Below are 24,885 nucleotides of genomic sequence, written 5' to 3'. Positions count from 1 at the left end.
GTGGAACATCTTTAAAGTACTTAAAGAAAATAAACTCTAACCTATATCTAATAAGAATCACTTTCAAAAGTGAAGGTTAAATATAGATATTTTTCAGGCAAAGAAATAAGGAATTTATCGCCAACAGATCTATATTAAAACAAATTCTGAAGACAGACATTACCAAGGTTAGCAGTGATTTAGAGCAACTTAACAGCAGGTTAAAGCCAGAAAAACAAAGAAAAAGGGAGAAAAATGCATAACATTTAGACAGGAAGAAATAAAACTTATATTTGCTGACAGTATATGTATGTACTTAGAAAATCCAAACAAATCTACAGACTATTAGAATTAAGTGAATTTATCAAGGCCTGATACAAAGTGAAATGAATGAAAATTATGTGTATTTCTGTATGCCAGCAAGAAACAAATAATGAATTTTTAAAGTTATAATTTCTATAACCATCCAAAAAACGTAAAATACCTAAAAATAAGCCTAATGAAAGACATACTGTTCTTTACATTGAAAACATAAAAAATTATTAAGATCAAGAAAATCTAAATAAATGGAGGAATATACAGTGTTCAAAGATTGGAAGACTCAATATTGCTAAGATGTTAGTTCTCCCCAAATTAATCTATAGATTCAATGTAACTTCAGTCAAAATTCCAGCTGTGTGTGTGTAAATTGACAACTTCGTCCTAAAATGTATGTGGAAATACAAAGGATCAAAAAGTCAATCCAATTCTGAAGAACAACAAAAGTGGAGAATGTACAACACCACCAGATGTCAATATGTATTATACTGGCCGGACGCAATGGCTCATGCCTGTCAGCACTATGGGAGGCTGAGACAAAAGGATTGCTTGAGCTCAGGAGTTTGAGACCAGCCTGGGCAACATAGTGAGACTTGGTCTCTACTAAAAATTAAAAAAAAAAAAATTGCTGCACATGATGGCTTGTGGCTGTATTCCCAGCTACTTGGGAGGCTGAGGTGGGAGGATCACTTGAGCCCAGGAGATTGAGGCTGTAGTGAGCTATTATTGTGTCACTGCACTCCAGCCTGGGTGACAGAGCAAGACCCTATCTCAGAAAAAAAAATACAAGCACTAGCATAATGTTAGCCTAAGGACAGACAAATGAGGCAGTGGAACAGGATAGAATATGAAAATAAATGCATATATATATGATTACCTGATTTACAAAAAAAAGTGGCATTGCAATACAATGGATAAAGGATGATATTTTTAATAAATTGTGCTGAATCAATTAGATATTGATATGGGAAAAATAAATTTTGATCTCTTCCTCACATCCCATATATGAAATTCAATTCCAGATGGCTCATAGACCATAGACCTATTGTTGTTCCTTTCCTATGTGAAAAGCAAAACAATAATGTTCATGGAAGAATATATAGGAGAATAAACATTTGTGACCTCAGGGTTGGCAAAGATTTCTTAAACAATGAAAGCTCTAAGGATAAAGAAAGGAAAGAATAAACTGGGCCAAATTAAAGTATCTTTTTAAAAAGGTATTATCAGCATAAAAAGGCAAGACACAGAGTGGGAGATGATATTAGCTCTTTATATATCTAATAAAAGATTTATATTTTTAATACCTAAAAAGAACTCCAACAAATCAATATGAAAATGGGATCCAGTACAACAAGAAAATGGACAAGAGATTTGAACACTTTACTAAAGAAGATATTCAAATGGCCAGTAAATATATGAAAAAATGCTCATTATAGAAATGCAGTTTAAATTCATAATGCAATGTCACCACAACAGTTAAAAGAAAAAAGAGACAATACCAAAGTTGACAAAGATCTGAGTAATATTAAAGAGTACTTCATTTAAATTCCAGCTCTGCCACTTGCTAGTTATATCACTATATTGAAAGTTAAATTACTTAACTTTCCTGCATCCATAGTTTGAACATCTATAAAATGAGGTAATAGTAGTAAATACCTCATAGAGTTGTTGAGAGAATTGAGGGAGATGATTCATGTTAAGTGCTTAATATAGTTCAACTGGCATCAGCTATTATAATTTAATTCTTATGATAACCAATAAACTAAGCATTATTATATATTTTTTCAGATAAGGAAATTGAGGCCAATGGAGATAAATCACTTCCCACAATTATGAAAAGATAAGAGAAGAGTTGAATACATTTCTTTCTCAGCTCAAAGACCTTGCTTTTAGGTATACCACCTACCAATTCCACTCTTGGCAGATATATAAAGAGGGTATTGAGTGACTGCCAGTCACAAATATTGCTTGACTCAGTATAAAGCTTCTCTTACAGCTATTAACCTGTACATCTATTATTCAGACCCCTTACTTAGGTTTTGAAGTTCTAGTGCATAGTCTGCTTGCCTGGATTCCAAGCCCTGCTATCCTAATCATTATAGTTACATATCTTAAAATATGCTGCCTAGTTTCTTGATGTCTCTATTTATATGATTCTTGGTGTTATGTTTGCCTGCTCCTTGTCCATCTGCTTACTTATGACTCACAGCTTCTCCTCATTTAGGGCACAGTTCAAATGTCACCTTGATCTCTATAATATGGTCCTCATTTATTTTCTGCAGTACTGAAAATGTTTTTTATAATCTTCCCCTTCCACCTAACAAGAGTATAAGATCCATGAGAACAGAAGCCTATGTTTCTGTTTTATTTTGTTTTGTTTGGCTGCTTTAATTTCAGAGGCCAGAAGAGTAGGCATTCAAAAATTATTAAGTGTGTAAATTAATTTTGTGTCCTCTCCTCAAAATTTATGTGCACTTCAGCTCAAACTTTTTAATGGCTCTAATTCCCAACCTGTCTATTCAGAACATGACACAACTTAGGTGATTCACCTACCTCCCTTATTCTTACCAATTACCTCATAATCTAACAGCTTATGACAAGGTAGTCATTTTATATGGTTTGGTTCTGTGTCCCCACCCAAATTTCACCTTGAATTGTAATAATCCCCATGTGTGTGTCAGGGGTGGAAACAAGTGGAGGTAACTGGATCATGGGGGCAGTTTCCCCATGCTGTTCTCATGATAATGAGTGATCTGATGCGATCACATCATGAGATCTGATGATTTTATAAATGTCTGGCATTTCCCCTGCTTGCACTCATTCTCTTTCCTGCCGCCTTGTGAAGAGCTGCCCTCTGCCGTGATTGTAAGTTTCCTGAGGCCTCCCCAGCCATGTGGAACTGTGAGTCCATTAAAACTCTTCCCTTTATAAATTACTCAGTCTTGGGTATTTCTTTGTGGTAGCATGAAAAAGGACTAATGTAAACTGGCACCACAGAGTGGGGTGCTGTTATAAAGATACCCAGAAATGTGGAAACGACTTTGGAACTGGGTAACAAGCTGAGGTTGGAACAGGTTGGAGGGCTCAGAAGAGAGGAAGATGTGGGAAAGTTTGGAACTTCCTAGAGACTTGTTGAATGGCTTTGACAAAAATGCTGATGGTGATATGGACAATGAAGTGTAGGCTGAGGTGGTTTGAGATGGAGATGAGGAATTTGTTGGGAATTGGAGTAAAGATCACCCTTGCTATGCTTTAGCAAAGAGACTGGTGGCCTTTTGCCTCTGCCCCAGAGATCTGTAGAACTTTGGACTTGAGAGTGATAATTTAGGATATCTGGCAGAAGAAATTTCTAAGTGGCAGAGCATAGAAATTTGGAAAAATTGCAGCCTGATGATGCAATAGAAAAAAAAACATTTTCTGGGGAAGGGGGTAGAAATTCAAGCCTGCTGCAGAAATTTGCATAAGTAATGAGGAGTCAAATGTTAATCACCAAGACAATGGGGAAAATGTCTCCAGGGCATTTTCAGAGACCTTTGTGGCAGCCCCTCCCATCACAAGCCTGGAGACCTAGGAGGGAAAAATGGCTTTGTAGGCCAGGCCCAGGGTCACCCTGCTCTATGCAGCCTTGGGACATGGTGCCCTGCATCCCAGCTGCTTCAGCTCCAGCCATGTCTAAAGGAGGCCAGGTACAGCTCTGGCATTGCTTCAGAGGGTGCAAGCCCCAAGCCTTGGCAGCTTACACGTGGTGTTAGGCCGACAGGTGCACGGAAGTCAGGAACTGAGCTTTGGGAACCTCCACCTAGATTTCAGAGGATATATAGAAATGCCTGGATATCCAGGCACAAGTTTGCTCCAGTGGCAGAGCCCTCATGGAGAACCTCTGCTAGGGCAGTGCAAAGGGAAAATGTGGGATTGGAGCCCCCACTGGGGCACTACCTGGTGGAGCTGTGAGAAGAGGGCCAACATCCTCCAGACCCCAGAATGGTAGATCCACCAGCAGCTTGCACTATGTGCCTGGAAAAGCAGCAGACCCTCAATGCCAGCCTGTGAAAGCACCAGAGAGTGGGACTGTAACTCTGCAGAGCCACAGGGGTGGAGCTACCCAAGGCCATAGGAGCCCACCTCTTGCATCAGCGTGATCTGGATGTGCCACATGGAGTAAAAGGAGATCATTTTGGAACTTTAAGGTTTAATGATTGTCCTGTTGGATTTCGGACTTGCATGGGGTCTGTAGCCTCTTTGTTTTGGCCAATTTCTCCCAGTACCTCCATTGTACCTAGGAAGTAACCAACTTGCTTTTGATTTTATAGACTTATAGGCAGAAGCGACTTGCCTTGTCTCAGACAAGACTTTGGACTTAGGCTTTTGAGTTAATGCTGGAATTAGTTAAGACTTTGGGGGACTGTTGGAAAGGCATAATTGTGTTTTGAAATGTGAGCACATGAGATTTGGGAGGGGCCAGGGGCAGAATGATATGATTTGGCTCTTTGTCCCCACCCAAATCTCGCCTTGAGTTATAACAATCCTCACATGTCATGGGTGGGACAAGGTATAGGTAGTTGGATCTTGTGAATTAGTCTCACAAGATCTAATGGTTTTATAAGTGTCTGGCATTTCCCCTGCTTGCACGCATTCTCTCTTCTGCCACCCTGTAAAGAGGTCCCCTCCAGTATGATTTTAAGTTTCCTGAGGCCTCCCCAGCCATGTGGAACTGTGAGTTAATTAAACCTCTTTCCTTTATAAATTACCCAGACTCAGGTATCTCTTCATAGCTGCATAAAATGGACTAATACATCATTCTAATGACAAGATAGTTATTTTGACAGTCACTTCAATCAAAATGGAACTACACTTTAAAGGAATTTAGATCTAACTTTCTAATCAAAATTTTTAAAGGTTATTTTTTGCTTTAATAAAGTTATAAATTCAGTTATGATTCTTTATAGGATTTTACACAGTAATATTTTACTTCATTACAGTAAGACAATAGATGTAAAGCAGCTAGCATATGGTAGCTACTCAACTGTTAATGTTCCTTTTCATTAACAATTTTCATTATTAAAATTGTTTTCCTTTTAGAAAAGTATAGATACTTGAAACACTACAGGATATGGTAATAAGACTATCTAAAAATTAAAACTTGAAATCTTTAGTTTTGTTCTTAACAACAACTCAAAAATTGAGAGAAGATATTTTTAAGAAAAGTTATCCTTCTTACATTCGAAACTAGCAAAGATTACAGAGGAGGTAGAAACAACAGATACTTTAAAATAAAAGTTATAAATAATTATTCTTCTATTAATCTAGTTTATTCTTCTTCAAAATAAAACTTTATAGATATGTTTAAATGTTGGACCTACAGATCCTTCAAATGGACCACATAAAAAGATAGTATGTATCAGTAACTTATAGATGCAGGTGTTAATGTAGTTGGTCATATTTAATTTAAAATTTTTCTGGAGTCTTTTATGTAAAAGCATGACAGAAGATAGATTAAATCAACAGTGGATATTAACTCAAACACACCAGTTCAGTGCATAAAATAAATTTCTGCATTTTCTGATACATGATTCTATGACATGGGCCAGCATTATGAACTGTTGAGAAATGTTACATTTCTGTATGATAATGGTTTTTAAGACTTATGCATATGGCTTTGGTTAATAATGTTAAAGATGAATATTTGGATCTGTGTTGACTATAAAGGTATCTGACTTGACTGTGATACAACTATAGAACAAAAAAATCCTTTAAAAAATTAATCCCACTTAACCATGTTTGTTTTCATATGGATTTATAGTCTTGTTTCTTCTTTTAAAGTATTTTTCTTTTAAATCTTAGCATGCACACCACAGAATCAAAAAATGAACATTTGGAGGATGAAAACTTCCAAACATCTACAACTCCTCAGGTAAAAACGTAAAAGTATATTGTAATATATGATATAAAATCAACCTGATCTTAAAATTTATTCCTAAAGTTTACTTATTTGATAGGTTTCTTTTATATATCTGGTTAAAAATGAAAAGTGGTAAATTTAAAAATAGCTAGTTGTAATGGGTCCTAGGAAATGAGCAGAAATAATGAAACAAATGGAAAGGTGTGACTATAGAGCATTTTAGAGCTAAAGAGCACAGATTTTAGGAATAAGGAGATTTGTCGCTTATTATTTCTTCCCACATTCAGGGAAAACTCAGTAACTTAAACTAACAGAGGTAAAGATAAGTCTAGATTAATTAAAATGTTGTGCTGTGTGTTTTGAAGAGACCCAAGTTTTTTATTTTTATAGATACATAGAGCAAGTGGTTAGACCTTTTGTTGATCTAGTTTTACTTAGTAATAATTGCTCATAATTAGAATTGTAAATTTCATATTTTTTTAAAATAGAGATTTCTACAGTTCTTACGGGGCAAAAGGTCATTTTTAAAAATATTTTAAATATTCACCATTGATTCTAATTATCTGTGAAGAAGTCATCTTAGTCTACATCAGTTTATTACAAATTCTAAAATAATAAAACTTAAAATAATATGGTTTTACTCTACATGACCTTTCACCCACCTTAATAAAAATTCACCATTGTGTCTTTATCCCTTTTATATGGTAACAGAATTTTCAGAAAAAGCCTCTATACCAGAACTCCAATAGGTTAATTATGATCAGATTTGAAGAACTTTGATCTTAAAGAGCTATGTAATTCATTTTTAGCCATCAGCTGCTTTGATATCTCTGTCTCCTTAGTCATTACATGTAAAATTCCCTTCCTCAATGTGTCTGTGCACTCTAGCCTTTTTATTGTTTCCTGGGATTATGTGATATTCCCTCTTTCACTCACTCAAAGTATTATCAAGTCACTCAAATTGCTGGCACACACACCCCCACACCCACCCACCCATGACAATCATAAGTCAAATTTGGAGATTTCTATTGCAGAGTTAACCGTACTCTGGTGTTTTGTTGTTGTTATCATTGTTTATGTTTTGTTTTTTACATTGGAAGAAGTTTCTCAATATTCTCATGAACCAAAGATTCCTTTTTTTCAAAATCAGCAGTTTCATAATCAGGCTACCATTAAAAGGCCTGGGAGATTAAGGTATACCCTTATGTTATCCATAAATATTAGTGGAAGCATGCTTGAATTTCTGAAGGCTTGACCTATGTTGTTCTCATTTTTCTTTCAGTTATATAAATTTATCAAATGAGATGAATCCAAGTAAAATTATATTTCACCTCCTTTCTAATTGAGTTGTATTTTCATTTCACAAAAGTTTTGGTGAATAATCTTTGGGATGTATACGGAGGATGGACACTTTTAATTATTGTGCCCAAACTGTAGGCACCTTTATTCAGTATACACAAATGATTGAATGTAGTGGGGACCCAAGTCTATAAAAGGTTAAATCAAGGTACCTTGCAAAATACAGTGCTGTTACATCCCCAAACAGCTACTGATATGGAGCATGAATCTTCTTTTCTATCTGTGATTCCTTGCATTAACAGTAATAATATAAATTTAATTCTAAAATTTGGTGGTTTAGTTAATTCATAAAATTATACAGAAAGTATGGTTCCTTAAAGATTTTCTTGTTTTACTACAGAGTCTCATTGATCCTAATAATACTGCACATGAAGAAACTAAAACTGTCCTATTAGATACAGAAGAAATAAAACCACAGACAAAAAAGGAGACATACATTTCTTGTCCTCTAAGAGGAGTATTGAATGTAATTATTACAAATGGTATGTGAAACAAAAAATGTAAATGAAGAGAAAATGAGAAACATGTTTGATAAATATTAAAACATGAGACAACAAAGACACTACTTAATCAATATACTCCAGATCAGAGGATCAGCTCTATTACAAGCAATATGTGAACAAAGAGGAAATATTTTCTTGAATCTTTCAAAGATGAAAACAAAAACAAAATATTGCCTAGGAGGTGTATGTTTTAATATTTGTCATACTTTTTTATGTTAAATTTTTGGGATTAGAAACATCACTGATTAAGGGGTTTTATTTAAAACTTACTTTGACATTTCATTTTAAGTTAGCTAGAAAGAACATTATAATTTTGGAAATATTGTGTTTCTTATTAAAATTGGGCCCTAAGTTTTAAAACAACAGCAACCTTGTAAAAAGTTGTATAACACTTGCTTTCCCACTACAATTTTAAAGCATATTGTTGTTGTCAGCAAATACTTATACAGAGCTTTTTTTGTGTTTTTTTTCCTAAATATTCTGTTTGATTAAACCTATGAGAGAAAGAGATTTTGGCTTCCAGAAGTATATAGAATTTTATTCCCTACAGAGAACAAAAAATTGATTAAAAATGATGAAGCACAAGTAATTGAAGTTTTAAATTTTTATTTTCTTATTTGCTGCTTGCTAACTTTAAACTTTTGAAGCAAATTTTATTCATTGATTTTTTTTCATTAGTAAAAGTTGCTTTTTAATTTACCTCAGTATATTGATGGCCTTGAATCAAAGTTTTCTGTGAACTTGAATAGTCCTCATCTGCCAGTGTAAGTGATTGGACTTCTTTGTAAATATACATATGTTCCCATGACCTGGTCTATTTAGTAGGCCATTTCTACAGAGCAGTTATTAGGAGTAGGGCCAGGGCCTGTGGAAGAGAGGGAAATGTATTATTTACCAAAATTATTCACTGAGTGTGGACTACAGTTTGCTCAGGAACTAATTGAGGAGTTCTAGAACATCAGAACTGAAACTGCAGGTTTAGATGTAACTCATTTCCCCCTCTGTTTTCTTTCATTTTTGATTTTGCAGTTTTGGAGACATTTATAGGAAAAGGAGATTTTCTATGTTTCTCTTTGGGGGTGCATATTCTTGCACTCTCTTTTTTGAAATCAATCTCTCTCTGTTAGTCACTCTATCTCAACACACTCCCTACATTCAAACTGTTTCCTTTATACACAAAGTATAGAATCTCAATCTCTGGATATGCTTAGAACATGCCACTGTTAGTAATCCCACTCTGCCGCATCGTGGAATAAGTAATGTACAACCATGTGTAAGCAGAATGAAACAACAAAATAATTTCTTAAAACTGCATAGAGTTTGGATAATAAAAGGAAATAGAACAACATGTTTTTCTATAAATAATAGTTAATTCACCAATACCACATGTGTACAAGTTAAATTTAAATAAGAAATCTAAACTCTCCAACGCACACAGAAATCAGTCTCATCACATTTAATCATACTGTTTACATACCTTATTTGAGGAATGGCTTGCTTCATCCCAAATAAATGGATAGTCTAGGACAGTAGATTTAGAGCTTAAGATATTATTCCTTTTTGTTTCTTTTCAGCCTACTTTTAACAAAAATGCTAATGTATTTTTATGAAGCTTTTTTTTCTTTAAATCAGTTAAAGTTTTCTTATACATCCAACTATGATTTTTAAGAATCTTGGGGACAGAACTTCTCCATTAAAATTGTATTATCAGTTTTATGAAGTTAGCAGTCTTGGAAGTTTAAGGTTCAAAAATAATATCCCAGAGACTTCCAGTTTCCAGTTCTACATGTAAGGAGATTAGAAGTCATCACTCTGTCCTAAAAACAAGTAAAAAGCTGAAGAAACTGAAAAATCAACAATTCTTTTTAAATCCATCAGAGAAGTGAGTCACAGGGCAAACTGCTGCCCAAAAAATAGGAGTGATTAGACAGATTCAGAGAATCATAACTTACAGGAATGAAAACCTCTTTGGGAACCAGGAGCAGGGTACGAAAACCTGAATTGTAATTTAAAACTTGGCTAAAGCTCTGTGTGGAAAAATCAAGAGTTAAAAACTCCAGGAGGTCCCCAGTTATGGGATAAGAGAGGCCCACACTTTTTTAAGTTTTACCTTCTGCAGCCAACCAGCAGGGGGAGATGGAAAGTATCAAGGAAGGAAGAGGGTAACCATTGTGAAATATACCACAGCATTCTGTTCTTCTTACAAGGTCTGCCCCCCGCAAAAAAAAAATAATTTTTATCAGAGCCTAACCTATACATGTTTTTATCAGAGCCTAACCAACTTAGATCTGATGGGTCTAAGAAGAGTTGTTGATTTTTCAGTTTCTTCAGCTTTTTATTTGTTTTTAGGACAGTGATGACTTCTAATATCCTTACATGTAGAACTGGAAACTGGAAGTCTCTGGGATGTTATTTTTGAACTAAACTTCCAAGACTTCTAACTTTATAAAAACTGATAGTAAGATTTTAATGGAGAAGTTCTGTTCCCAACTCTAGTCAGCCTCCTCTAGCCTTCCAAATAGTTGAAGGGAAATATCCAACTCTGGCCCCCTCTAACCATCCTGCACCAACTAATGGAGTGGAAAAAAACTGAAAAGCATTTTTGACATCCACAGCTCAGAGGCACAGGCCTACTAAAAGGCTGAGATCTAGTGATAGAACTATAGAATGTTCTCCCCACCCCCAACACACATACCTTATCACCACATTACTAAAGTCTCACTTACCATAGGTCCTTTTACTCAGTACATCATGTTCATCTTTCAACTAAAATTTACAAGGTGTATTAAAAGGCAAAAAACACAGTTTAAAGAAATGGAGCAAACATCAGAACCAGACTCATATATGGAGGGTATGCTGGAATTAGACTGTGAATTTAAAACAGTTATGTTAAATATGCTAAGATCTCTAACGGAAAAAAAATAGAAAACATGTAAGAACAGATGAGTATTATAAACAGGATGAAAATTGTAAGAAAGAAATGTCAGATATCAAAAACACTGTAACAAATGAAGGATGCCTTTGATGGGCTTATTTGTAGGCTGGACAAAGCTGAGAAAGAATCTCCGGGCTTGAGAATATGCCAGTAGAAACTTCTAAAACTGAAAAGCAAAGAGAAAAAAATACTGAAGAACAATGAAACAGAATATCCAAGAATTGTGGGGTCACTACAAAATGTGTAACATACATGAAATGGGAATACCAAAAGGAAAAGGAAGACACAAAGGAATAGAAGACATAGTTGAAGCCATAATGACTAGGAATTTCCACAAATGAATGTCAAGCACCAAGTCACAGATTCTGGAAGCCCAGAGAAGACCAAACAGGGTAAATGTCCAAACTGACTACACCTAGGCATATCATATTCAAACTTCAGAAAAGTCAAAGATAAAGAAAAAATCTTGAAAGAAGACAGAGGTAAAACTACCTATAAAAGAGCAAAGGTAAGAATTACATCCAACTTCTCATCAGAAACCATGGAAGCAAGAATCGAGTGGCACAAAATATTTAAAATGTTGAGAGCGAGAAAAAAAAACAACACCAGCCTTAGAATTCTGTATCCTGTCAAATTGTCCTTGAAAAGTGAAGGAGAAACAAAGACTTTCACAGATAAACAAAAATTGAAGAACTTTTGTGCCAGTTGACTTGGTTTGCAAGAGATGTTGAAAGATGGTCTTCAGAGAGAAGGAAAATAATGTAGGTCAGAAACTCACATCTACGTGAAAAAGGAAGAATATTTGAAAGGAAATACACAAAGAAAATCTTTTTAAGTTCTTAATTTATCTAATAACGATTTGCTCAAATTAATAATAGCAATAATGTATTTATGACTATAGCTTATGTGTAAGGGAAATGAATGAGAGCAATAATACAAGAAATGGGAGAGAGGAATTAGAAATATTATTATAAAGTGTTTGCTCTACATATAAAGCCATATAGTATTATTTGAAAGTGGACTTTGACCAGGCACAGTGGCTCACACCTGTAATCCCAGCACTTTGGGAGGTTGAGGTGGGCGGATCACTTGAGGTCAGGAGTTTGAGACCAACCTGGCCAACATGGTGAAACCCTGTCTCTACTAAAAATACAAAAAATTAGCCGGGCGTGGTGGCAGGCACCTGTTAATCCCAGCTACTCAAGATGCTGAGGCAGAAGAATTGCTTGAACCCAGGAGACGGAGGTTGCAGTGAGCCGAGATCACACCTTGCACTCCAGCCTGGGCAAAAGAAAGAAGAAAAAAAAAAAAAGAAGAGAAAGTGGATTTGCATTCGTTGTAAATGCATGTTGTAAGCTCTCAGGCAACCATTACAAAAATTTATAAAGAAGTATAATTGATGTGCTAACAGAAAATTAATCATATAAAATGCTCAATTAAAACCACAAAAGGCAGGAAAAGAATGGAAGACAAAAGTAGGAACAAAGAAGAAGGGCAATGAATAGCAAAGAGGAACAAGCATGATTGATATTAATCCAAATATATCAATAATCACTTTAAATGTCAATGGTCTAAATACACTAGGTAAAATACAGAGATTGCTAGAGTGGGTCAAAAATAAGACCCAACTATGTGTTTTTTACAAGATACATATTGATTAAGGAAAGAGATGGAGAATGATATTCCATTCTAACACTAATAAAAAGAAAGATAAATTAGGTATATTAATTTCAGACAGCAGACTTCCAGCAATGAGTGTTATCAGGAATAAAGTGGAGCATTACATAATAATAAAAGGGTTAATTATTCAAAAAGACATGACAATCCTTAATGTATTTGTGCATAACAAAAGAACATTAAAATACATGAGTCAAGCCAGGCTCATTGGTATGCATCTGTAGTCCTAGCTACTCTGGAGGCTGAATAGGAGGATTGCTTAAGCCCAGGAGGCCAGCCTGGGAAACATAGCCAGACCCTTTTTCTTAAAAAAAGAACACGAGTCAAAAACTGATAAAACTATAAGAAGAAAGAGATAAATTTCATTTTTCTAGTTGGAACTTTAACACCTGTCTATCCGAAATGGACAGAGACAGCAGGCAAAAATTCAATAAGGACATAGTTGAACTCAACAGTATCATCAGTCAACTGGATATAATTGACATTTATAGACTACTTCATCCCAAAAGAGCAAAATATGAATTCTGCTCTGGCTAATATGGAACATTCACCAAGGTAGACTATATCCTGAGCCATAAAACATACCTTAATAAATTTGAAAAGATGCAATCTATGCTCTCAGACCACAATGAATTTTAACTAAAAATCAGTAACAGAAAAACAGCTTTAACATCCCAAAATACTTAAAGATTAAAAAACACACTTCTAAATAACACCAAATCAAAGAAGAACTCTCAAGAGAAATGTAAAAATACTTTGAACAGCCAGACATGTTGGCACACACCTGTAATCCCAGTACTCTGCTAGGCCGAGGCAGGCAGATTACTTGAGCTCAGGAGTTTGAGACTAGCCTGGACAACATGATGAAGCCCTGCCTCTACAAAGAAATATAAAAATTAGCTGAGTGTGGTGACACATGCCTATAGTCTCAGCTACTTGGGAGGCTGAGGTGGGAAGATTGCTTACCCCAGGAGGCGGAGGCTAGCTATAATGAGCCAAGATCACACCACTGTATTTCAGTGTGGGCGACGGAGTGAGACTCTGTCTCAATAAAATAAAATAAAATAATAAAAAATACAAGTACTTTGAACAAAATGAAAATACTACTTATCAAAACTTATGGGATGCAGCAAAAGCAATGCATAGAAGGAAGTTTATAACATTTGATAATATTTCTTAATAGAAAAACAGAAAGATCTAAAATGAATAAATTAAGCTTCCACCTCAGGAAGCTAGAAAGAAAAGAGCTAATTGAGTTCAAAGTAAACAAACAAAAAAAAAGTAATATAATTTAGAGTAGATATCAATACAATTAAAAACAGGAAATCAATAAATTCAATGAAACAAAAACCTGGTTCTTTGAAAAGGTCAACATAATAGCCAAACTAACTAAGAAAAATATGAGAGAAGACACACATTACTTATATCAGAAATAAAAGAGAAGACATTGCTACAGATCCCATGGGCATTAAAAGGATAATAAAGGAATACTATGAACAACTTTATGCCCACAAATTCAATAACCTATATAAAAAGGTCCAATTCCTGGAAAGACACAATCTGCCAAAACTCACAAGAAGAAATGGATAATATGAATAGGCCTATAACTATTAAAGAAACTGAATCAGTGTTTCTTTCCAAAACAGAAAGTACCAGGCCCAGGTGGATTCAATGATGAATTCTACAAAACATTTAAGGATGAAATTATACAGTTTTCTCAGCTATTTCTAGAAGACATAAGCAGAAGGAATACTTTCCAATTTTTTCTATAAGGTCAGCATTCCTAATATCAAAATCTGGCAAAAACATTATAGAACCAATATCTACAGACCAATATCTCTCATGCACATAGATGCAAAAATTGTTAACAAAGTATTAACAAATTGAATTAAACAGCATATAAAAAGGATACACCATGACCATGACCAAGTGGGATTTATCCCAGATATACAAGATTAGTTCATCATTCAAAAATTAAGTAATGTAATCCATCACATCAACAGGCTAAGGAAGAAAAATCACATGATTATATCAGTAGATACAGAAAGGTATCTGACAAAATCCAATGCCCAATCATGATTAAAAAAAAAAAACTATCAGCAAGCTAGAGTAGAGTGGAATCTTCCTCAACTGGATAAAAACTATCTACTAAAATCCTACAGCTAACGTTGTACTCATTGGTGAAAAACTAGAAGGTTTTCTTCTAGATCAGTAACAAGGTAAGGATGCCTTCTCTTACCACTTCTGTTCAACATTGTCCTGGAAGTCCAACTAATGAATTATGACAAAGAAAATAAATAAAAGGTATACAGGTTAGGAAGGAAGAAACAAATTTGTCTTTGTTTACAGATAAGATGATTGTATTGGTAAAAATTCTAAAAGAATCATGTAAAAAATACTCCTGGAACAACTACTAAGTGAGTAAGGTTGCAGTTGCAAGATGAATATACAAAAGTCAATTGTTTTCCCGTGTTCCACAGTGAACAAATGGAATTTGAAATTAAAAACAGCACCATTTACGTTAGCACCACAAAAATTAACATCTTAGATATATGTCTAACAAAAATATATACAAGATCTATTTGAGTAATAACTATAAAACTCTGATGAAATAAATAAAAGAACTAAATAAATTGAGAAATATTTTATGTTCATGAAAGACTAGTATTGTCAGATATCAGTACTTCCTAACTTGATTCAATGCAATCCCAATCAAAATTCCTGAAAGTTATTTTGTGGATATGAACAAATTTATTTAAAAATTTGTTTGGGCAGGCGGCAGGCAAAAGACCCAGAAAAGCCAACTCGACATTGAAAGACAGAAACAAAATCAGAGAACTGACATTACCCAACTTCAAGACTTACTATAAAGCTACAATAATCAGGACAATGTGGTATTGGTAAAACACTAGACAAAGAGATCTATCAAACAGAATAGTCCAGAAATAGACCCATAAAAATATTGTCAACTGATCTTTGACAAAGGAATAAAGGCAACACAATGGAGCAAACATAATCTTTTCAACTAAACATGATGCCAAAACATATGGACATGCACATGCATGCAAAAAAAAAAAGGAATCTATACATAGACCTTAAAACGTTCCACAAAATTACCTCAAAATGTATCATAGACTTGAATGTAAAACACAGAACTATAAATGTAGATGGTAACATAGAAAATCTAGATGACCTTTGGTATGGTAATGAGTTTCAGATATAACATCAAAGGCACACTCCATGAAAGAAATAATAGATAAACTTGATTTCCTTAATATTAAAATGTATGTTCTTCCATGCTGTTCCCTTATGTGAAAGAGAAGGGAAAAAAATCTATGCTCTGTGGAATACACTTTCAAGAGAATGAAAAGATAAGCAACAGACTGGAAGAAAATGTTTGCAAAGGACATATTTGATAAAGACTGTTATCTAAAATATAAAAAGAACTCTAAAACCTCACCAAAAAGAAAACAAACAACCAGATTAAAAAATGAACACAACACTGGAACAGGAACCTCACGGAATAAGATATACAGATGACAAGTAAGCTTATGAAAAGATACTCAACATGATAAGTCATTAGGTAATTGTAAATTAATACAACAGTCAGAGACCACTACACACCTATTAGGATGGCCATAATCCAAAACACTGACATCACTAAATCTTGGCAAGGGTACGGAGCAACAGGAACTTTCATTCATTGCTGGTGGGAGTTGTACAAACTGTACAGCCCCTTTGGATGATAGTTTGGTAGCTTCTTACAAAAACAAAAAGACTCTTACCATACAATCCAGCAATTACCCTCCTTGATATTTACCCCAATAAGCTGAAAACTTAAGTCCACACAAAAACCTGCACATAAACATGGATGTTTATGACAACCTTATTTATAATTGTCAAAATTTAGAAGCAATCAAAATGTGTTTTTTTATGTTCTTATTTTTATTTATTTATTTATTTATTTATTTTATTATTATACTTTAGGTTTTAGGGTACATGTGCACAATGTGCAGGTTTGTTACATATGTATCCATGTGCCATGTTGGTTTGCTGCACCCATTAACTCGTCATTTAGCATTAGGTGTATCTCCTAATGCTGTCCCTCCCCCCTCCCCCCACCCCACAACAGTCCCCGGAGTGTGATGTTCCCCTTCCTGTGTCCATGAGTTCTCATTGTTCAATTCCCACCTATGAGTGAGAACATACGGTGTTTGGTTTTTTGTCCTTGGCGATAGTTTACTGAGAATGATGTTTTCCAGTTTCATCCATGTCCCTACAAAGGACATGAACTCATCATTTTTTATGGCTGCATAGTATTCCATGGTGTATATGTGCCACATTTTCTTAATCCAGTCTATCGTTGTTGGACATTTGGGTTGGTTCCAAGTCTTTGCTATTGTGAATAGTGCCGCAATAAACATACGTGTGCATGTGTCTTTATAGCAGCATGATTTATAGTCCTTTGGGTATATACCCAGTAATGGGATGGCTCAGTCAAATGGTATTTCTAGTTCAAGATCCCTGAGGAATCGCCACACTGACTTCCACAATGGTTGAACTAGTTTACAGTCCCACAAACAGTGTAAAAGTGTTCCTATTTCTCCACATCCTCTCCAACACCTGTTGTTTCCTGACTTTTTAATGATGGCCATTCTAACTGGTGTGAGATGGTATCTCACTGTGGTTTTGATTTGCATTTCTCTGATGGCCAGTGATGATGAGCATTTCTTCATGTGTTTTTTGGCTGCATAAATGTCTTCTTTTGAGAAGTGTCTGTTCGTGTCCTTCGCCCCCTTTTTGATGGGGTTGTTTGTTTTTTTTCTTCTAAATTTGTTTGAGTTAATTATAGATTCTGGATACTAGCCCTTTGTCAGATGAGTAGGTTGCAAAAATTTTCTCCCATTCTGTAGGTTGCCTGTTCACTCTGATGGTAGTTTCTTTTGCTGTGCAGAAGCTCTTTAGTTTTAATGAGATCCCATTTGTCAATTTTGGCTTTTGTTGCCATTGCTTTTGGTGGTTTAGACATGAAGTCCTTGCCCACGCCTATGTCCTGAATGGTATTGCCTAGGTATTCTTCTAGGGTTTTTATGATTTTAGGTCTAACATGTAAGTCTTTAATCCATCTTGAATTAATTTTTATATAAGATGTAAGGGAGGGATCTAGTTTCAGCTTTCTACATATGGCTAGCCAGTTTTCCTAGCACCATTTATTAAATAGGGAATCCTTTCCCCATTCCTTGTTTATGTCAGGTTTGTCAAAGATCAGATGGTTGTAGATGTGTGGTATTATTTCTGAGGGCTCTATTCTGTTCCATTGGTCTACATCTCTGTTTTGGCACCAGTACCATGCTGCTTTGGTTACTGTAGCCTTGTAGTGTAGTTTGAAGTCAGGTAGTGTGATGCCTCCAGCTTTGTTCTTTTGGCTTAGGATTGACTTGGCGATACGGGCTCTTTTTTGGTTCCATATGAACTTTAAAGTAGTTTTTTCCAATTCTGTGAAGAAAGTCATTGGTAACTTGATGGGGATGGCATTGAATCTATAAATTACCTTGGGCAGTGTGGCCATTTTCATGATATTGATTCTTCCAACCCATGAGCATGGAATGCTCTTCCATTTGTTTGTATCCTCTTTTATTTCATTGAGCAGTGGTTTGTAGTTCTCCTTGAAGAGGTCCTTCACATCCCTTGTAAGTTGGATTCCTAGGTATTTTATTGTCTTTGAAGCAATTGTGAATGGGAGTTCACTCATGATTTGGCTCTCTGTTTGTCTGTTATTGGTGTACAAGAATGCTTGTGATTTTTGTACATTGATTTTGTATCCTGAGACTTTGCTGAAGTTGCTAATCAGCTTAAGGAGATTTTGGGCTGAGACAATGGGGTTTTCTAGATATACAATCATGTCATCTGCAAACAGGGACAATTTGACTTCCTCTTTTCCTAATTGAATACCCTTTATTTACTTCTCCTGCCTGATTGCTCTGGCCACAGCTTCCAGCACTATGTTGAATAGGAGTGGTGAGAGAGGGCCTCCCTGTCTTGTGGCAGTTTTCAAAGGGAATGCTTCCAGTTTTTGCCCATTCAGTATGATATTGGCTGTGGGTTTGTCATAGATAGCTCTTATTATTTTGAGATACGTCCCATCAATACCTAATTTATTGAGAGTTTTTAGCATGAAGGGTTGTTGAATTTTGTCAAAGGCCTTTTCTGCATCTATTGAGATAATCATGTGGTTTTTGTCTTTGGTTCTGTTTATATGCTGGATTACATTTATTGATTTGCGTATGTTGTACCAGCCTTGCATCCCAGGGATGAAGCCCACTTGATCATGGTGTGTAAGCTTTTTGATGTGCTGCTGGATTCAGTTTGCCAGTATTTTATTGAGGATTTTTGCATCAATGTTCATCAAGGATATTGGTCTGAAATTCTCTTTTTTGGTTATGCCTCTGCCAGGCTTTGGTATCAGGATGATGCTGGCTTCATAAAATGTGTTAGGGAGGATTCCCTCTTTTTCTATTGATTGGAATTGTTTCAGAAGGAATGATACCAGTTCCACCTTGTGCCTCTGGTAGAATTCGGCTCTGAATCCATCAGGTCCTGGACCCTTTTTGGTTGGTAAGCTATTGATTATTGCCACAATTTCAGAGCCTGTTATTGGTCTACTCAGCAATTCAACTTCTTCCTGGTTTAGTCTTGGGAGGGTGTATTTGTCGAGGAATTTATCCATTTCTTCTAGATTTTCTAGTTTATTTGCATAGAGGTGTTTGTAGTATTCTCTGATGGTAGATTGTATTTCTGTGGAATCGGTGGTGATATCCCCTTTTTCATTTTTTATTGCATCTATTTGATTCTTCTCTCTTTTCTTCTTTATTAGTCTTGCTAGCAGTCTATCAATTTTGTTGATCTTTTCAAAAAACCAGCTCCTGGATTCATTAATTTTTTGAAGGGTTTTTTGTGTGTCTATTTCCTTCATTTCTGCTCTGATTTTAGTTATTTCTAGCCTTCTGCTAGCTTTTGAATGTGTTTGCTCTTGCTTTTCTAGTTCTTTTAATTGTGATGTTAGGGTGTCAATTTTGGATCTTTCCTGCTTTCTCTTGTGGGCATTTAGTGCTATAAATTTCCCTCTACACACTGCTTTGAATGTGTCCCAGAGATTCTGGTATGTTGTGTCTTTGTTCTCGTTGGTTTGAAAGAACATCTTTATTTCTGCCTTCATTTCATTATGTACCCAATAGTCATTCAGGAGCAGGTTGTTCAGTTTCCATGTAGTTGAGCAGTTTTGAGTGAGTTTCTTAATCCTGAGTTCTAGTTTGATTGCACTGTGGTCTGAGAGACAGTTTGTTATAATTTCTGTTCTTTTACGTTTGCTGAGGAGAGCTTTACTTCCAACTATGTGGTCAATTTTGGAATAGGTATGGTGTGGTGCTGAAAAAAATGTATATTCTGTTGATTTGTGGTGGAGAGTTCTGTAGATGTCTATTAGGTCCACTTTGTGCAGAGCTGAGTTCAATTCCTGGGTATCCTTGTTAACTTTCTGTCTCATTGATCTGTCTAATGTTGAAAGTGGGCTGTTAAAATCTCCCATTATTATTGTGTGGGAGTTTAAGTCCCTTTGTAGGTCACTCAGGACTTGCTTTATGAATCTGGGTGCTCCTGTGTTGGGTGCATATATATTTAGGATAGTTAGCTCTTCTTGTTGAATTGATCCCTTTACCATTATGTAATGGCCTTCTTTGTCTCTTTTGATCTTTGTTGGTTTAAAGTCTATTTTATCAGAGACTAGGATTGCAACCCCTGCCTTTTTTTGTTTTCCATTTGCTTGATAGATCTTCCTCCATCCCTTTATTTTGAGTCTATGTGTGTCTCTGCACGTGAGATGGGTTTCTTGAATACAGCACACTGATGGGTCCTGACTCCTTATCCAGTTTGCCAGTCTGTGTATTTTAATTGGAGCATTTAGGCCATTTACATTTAAAGTTAATATTGTTATGTGTGAATCTGATCCTGTCATTATGATGTTAGTTGGTTATTTTGCTCATTAGTTGATGCAGTTTCTTCCTAGCCTCGATGGTCTTTACAATTTGGCATGTTTTTGCAGAGGGCTGGTACCAGTTGTTCCTTTCCATGTTTAGTGCTTCCTTCAGGAGCTCTTTTAGGGCCAGCCTGGTGGTGACAAAATCACTCAGCATTTGCTTGTCTGTAAAGTATTTTATTTCTCCTTCACTTATGAAGCTTAGTTTGGCTGGATATGAAATTCTAGGTTGAAAATTCTTTTCTTTAAGAATGTTGAATATCAGCCCCCACTCTCTTCTGGCTTGTAGTTTCTGCCGAGAGATCAGCTGTTAGTCTGATGGGCTTCCCTTTGTGGGTAACCCGACCTTTCTGTCTGGCTGCCCTTAACATTTTTTCCTTCATTTCAACTTTGGTGAATCTGACAATTATGTGTCTTGGAGTTGTTCTTCTCGAGGAGTATCTTTGTGGTGTTCTCTGTATTTCCTGAATCCGAATGTTGGCCTGCCTTGCTAGATTGGGGAAGTTCTCCTGGATAATATCTTGCAGAGTGTTTTCCAACTTGGTTCCGTTCTCCCCATCATTTTCAGGTACACCAATCAGACGTAGGTTTGGTCTTTTCACATAGTCCCAAATTTCTTGGAGGCTTTGTTCATTTCTTTTTATTCTTTTTTCTCTAAACTTCCCTTCTCACTTCATTTCATTCATTTCATCTTCCATCAGCGATACCCTTTCTTCCAGTTGATCGCATCGGCTACCGAGGCTTCTGCAATCTTCGTGTAGTTCTCGATACTTGGCTTTCAGCTCCATCAGCTCCTTTAAGCCCTTCTCCCCATTTGTTATTCTAGTTATCCATTCGTCTAATTTTTTTTCAAAGTTTTTAACTTCTTTGCTATCGTTATGAATTTCCTCCTGTAGCTCGGAAGCCTTCTTCTCTCAACTCGTCAAAGTCATTCTCCGTCCAGCGTTTTTCCCGTTGCTGGTGAGGAACTGTGTTCCTTTGGAGGAGGAGAGGTGCTCTGCTTTTTAGAGTTTCCAGTTTTTCTGCTCTGTTTTTTCCCCATCTTTGTGGTTTTATCTACTTTTGGTCTTTGATGGTGGTGATGTACAGATGGGTTTTTGGTGTGGATGTCCTTTCTGTTTGTTAGTTTTCGTTCTACCAGACAGGACCCTCAGCCTCCTTGAGCTGTGATGGGCTCCACCCAGTTGGAGCTTCCGGGCTGCTTTGTTTACCTAAGCAAGCCTGGGCAATTGTGGACGCCCCTCCCCCAGCCTCGCTGCCGCCTTGCAGTTTGATCTCAGACTGCTGTGCTAGCAATCAGCGAGACTCCATGGGCATAGAACCCTCTGAGCCAGGTGCAGGACACAATCTCCTGGTGTGCCATTTACCAGGCCTGTTGGAAAAGCGCAGTATTAGGGTGGGACTGACCCGATTTTCCAGGTGCCGTCTGTTACCCCTTTCTTTGACTAGGAAAGGGAACTCCCTGACCCCTTGCGCTTCCCGAGTGAGGCAATGCCTCGCCCTGCTTCGGCTCACGCACAGTGCGCTTCACCGACTGTCCTGCACCCACTGTTTGGCACTCCCTAGTGAGATGAAACTGGTACCTCAAACAGAAATGCAGAAATCACCCGTCTTCTGTGTCTCTCAGGCTGGGAGCTGTAGACCAGAGCTGCTCCTATTCGGCCATCTTGGCTCCCAAAAACTAGAAGCAATCAAAATGTGTTTCATTAGGTGAGTGAGTAAATAAACTGTGGTACATCTGGAAAGTGGAATATTATTCAATACTGAAAAGAAATGAGCTATCAAGCAATGAAACAACATGGAGTAAACTTAAATGCATGTTTCTAAGTGAAAGAAGCCAATCTGAAATAGCTACATTCTGTGCGAGTCCAACTATATGACATTCTAACAAGGGCAAAACTATGGACACAGTAAAAAGATCAGTGGTTGTCAGGAATTGGGAGGAGGGAGGGATGAGCAGGCAGAGCCCAGAGGATTTTTAGGGCAATGAAACTATTCTATATGATATTATAATGATGGAAATATGTCATTATACATTTGTTAAAAGCCATAGAACATACAAACCCAAGAGGGAACCTAATGTAAACTCTGAACTTTGTGTGACTTTGATGTGTTAATATAGGTTTATCAATTCTAAAATATCGACCACTCTGGTGTGGAATGTTGGTCATAGAGGAAGTGTGTGGGAGCTGGGATTTTTTTTTTCATCAACCTTTATTTTAAGTTCCAGGGTATGTATGCAGGATGTGTAGGTTTGTTACAAGGGTAAACGTGTGCCATGGTGGTTTGCTGCACAGATCAACCCATCACCTAGGTATTAAGCTCAGCATCCATTAGCTATTCTTCCTAATGCTCTCCATCCCTCATCCCCCTCAACAAGCCCCAGTGTGTGTTGTTCCCCCCATGTGTTCTCATCATTCAGCTCCCACATATAAGTGAAAACGTGTTATTTGGTTTTCTGTTTCTGCATTAGTTTGCTGAAGATAACAGCTTCCAGCTCCATCCATGTCCCTGCAAAGGACATGATCTCATTCCTTTTTATGGCTGCATAGTAGTCCATGATATGTACCACATTTTCTTTACCCAGTCTATCATTGGTGGGCATTTATGTTGAATCCACATCTTTTTTATTGTGAATAGTGCTGCAGTGAACATCCATGTGCATGTGTCTTTATAACAGAATGATTTATATTCCTTTGGGTATATACTCAGTAATGGGATTGCTAGGTCAAATGGTATTTCTGCTCCTGGATCTTTGAGGAATTGCCGCACTGTCTTCTACAATGGTTGAACTAATGTAAATTCCCACCAACAGTGTAAAAGTGTTTCTTTTTCTCTGAACGTCACCAGCATCTGTTGTTTTTTGACTTTTTAATAATCACCATTCTGACTGGCATAAGATGGTAAATCATTGTGGTTTTGATTAGCATTTCTGTAATGATCAATGAGGTTGAGCTTTTTTTCATACATTTGCTGGCTGCATAAATGTCTTCTTTTGATAAGTGTCTGTTCATGTCCTTTACCCACTTTTTAATGGGGTTGTTTTTTTTCTTGTAAATTTGTTTAACTTCCATGTAGACTCTGGATATTAGACCTTTATCAGATGGATAGATTGCAAAAATTTTCTCCCATTCTGTAGGTTGTAGAGAGCAGGGATTTTTGAGATCTCTCTGTAATCTTTGCTCAATTTTGCTGTGAGCCTAAAACTGCTCTAAAAAATAAAGCCTATTAAAAATACAATAATATCCCCATTCCTTCTGGGTTATAGTCAGTAGAGAACAGACACTAAGGAGCCAAGTGGGGATGAACATAGTTCCACTAGTGGAGGGCCAGTGCTTCCCCCAAGTAAGACCTCCTTGGAAAACTGGGGTAAACATAAGGCTTCTCCATAGATCGTGTCTCCTCCTGTCTGGAAAGCTGATCCTTCAGAGCAGACTTTGAGTACCCAGTTAACTATGAGGAAGGACTTGCCTCAAAAACACTATGATGAGCAGACTGGAGTTCACTAGAGGCTGGAGAAGAGAAATGGACGCCTTTTAGAGGAGTCCTGATCCACATGTGTTTACTACTGAGAATAACAAATGAAAAGAGGAGAGTTTACTCATCTAAACAATGCAAAACAGACAGAGGAATGGATTTCTCACTTTTGAGGCAAAAGAATCCTACCTACTGGTTCTAGGATATGGCTCAATAACTCTGAGGTTCTCACCAATCAGGTTAACTACTTACTATTCCAATCTTGGCAAAGAGCAAATAGGAAATGAAAAGAGTTGAAAACTTATGTCTCTAACATCAATGAACTTGAGAAGGGTTTTCACCTACAGTTTCACATTATAATGCTTTTTTATTCCCCAAGAAGTCATTCATTCAATTAAGTATGTTTGCTTAGTGGTTTTTACCCTGTCATAAGTAGAACTATTTATGCAGTTGCTCTCTGTAATACCTTTCACAGTATCATATTTAAAAAGCTTTTAATAATGAGTATAACCATGTACTGTAAATTAAGAAACCAGAAAGCTAACCACATCAATAAATACTAGAGAGCAAATAAAAAGTTTTAGAGCATTTATTTTAGAAAAGTTTTGTAATGTTATCCTAAAGATAAGAATACGTATTTAATCCTTTGGGTATATACCCAGTAATGGGATTGCTGGGTCAAATGGTATTTCTAGTTCTAGATTCC

General features: G+C 36.3%; 1 protein-coding gene across 2 annotated transcripts in view; it reads left to right on the top strand.

The window, feature by feature from the left end:
- SLC9B1 (solute carrier family 9 member B1) overlaps nucleotides 1-24,885 on the top strand; it is a 119,317-nt gene that overhangs the window by 21,855 nt on the left and 72,577 nt on the right. Inside the window, exons 1-3 of one of the 2 annotated variants that reach the window (XM_004089041.3) lie at nucleotides 4,833-4,852; nucleotides 6,139-6,208; nucleotides 7,896-8,037. In XM_004089041.3, the coding sequence (XP_004089089.1) occupies nucleotides 4,833-4,852; nucleotides 6,139-6,208; nucleotides 7,896-8,037 (232 nt within the window). Of the gene's footprint in view, nucleotides 1-4,832; nucleotides 4,853-6,138; nucleotides 6,209-7,895; nucleotides 8,038-24,885 lie in introns of those variants that run through there. The other variant, XM_003257468.3, reaches the window with a different exon arrangement.

The sequence above is a fragment of the Nomascus leucogenys genome, chromosome 9, assembly GCF_006542625.1.
Source record: "Nomascus leucogenys isolate Asia chromosome 9, Asia_NLE_v1, whole genome shotgun sequence".
In the NCBI taxonomy this organism is placed as follows: domain Eukaryota; kingdom Metazoa; phylum Chordata; class Mammalia; order Primates; family Hylobatidae; genus Nomascus; species Nomascus leucogenys.
The sequence above is the reverse complement of the archived record's forward strand: the minus strand, read 5'-3'. Positions and strand labels throughout refer to the sequence as shown.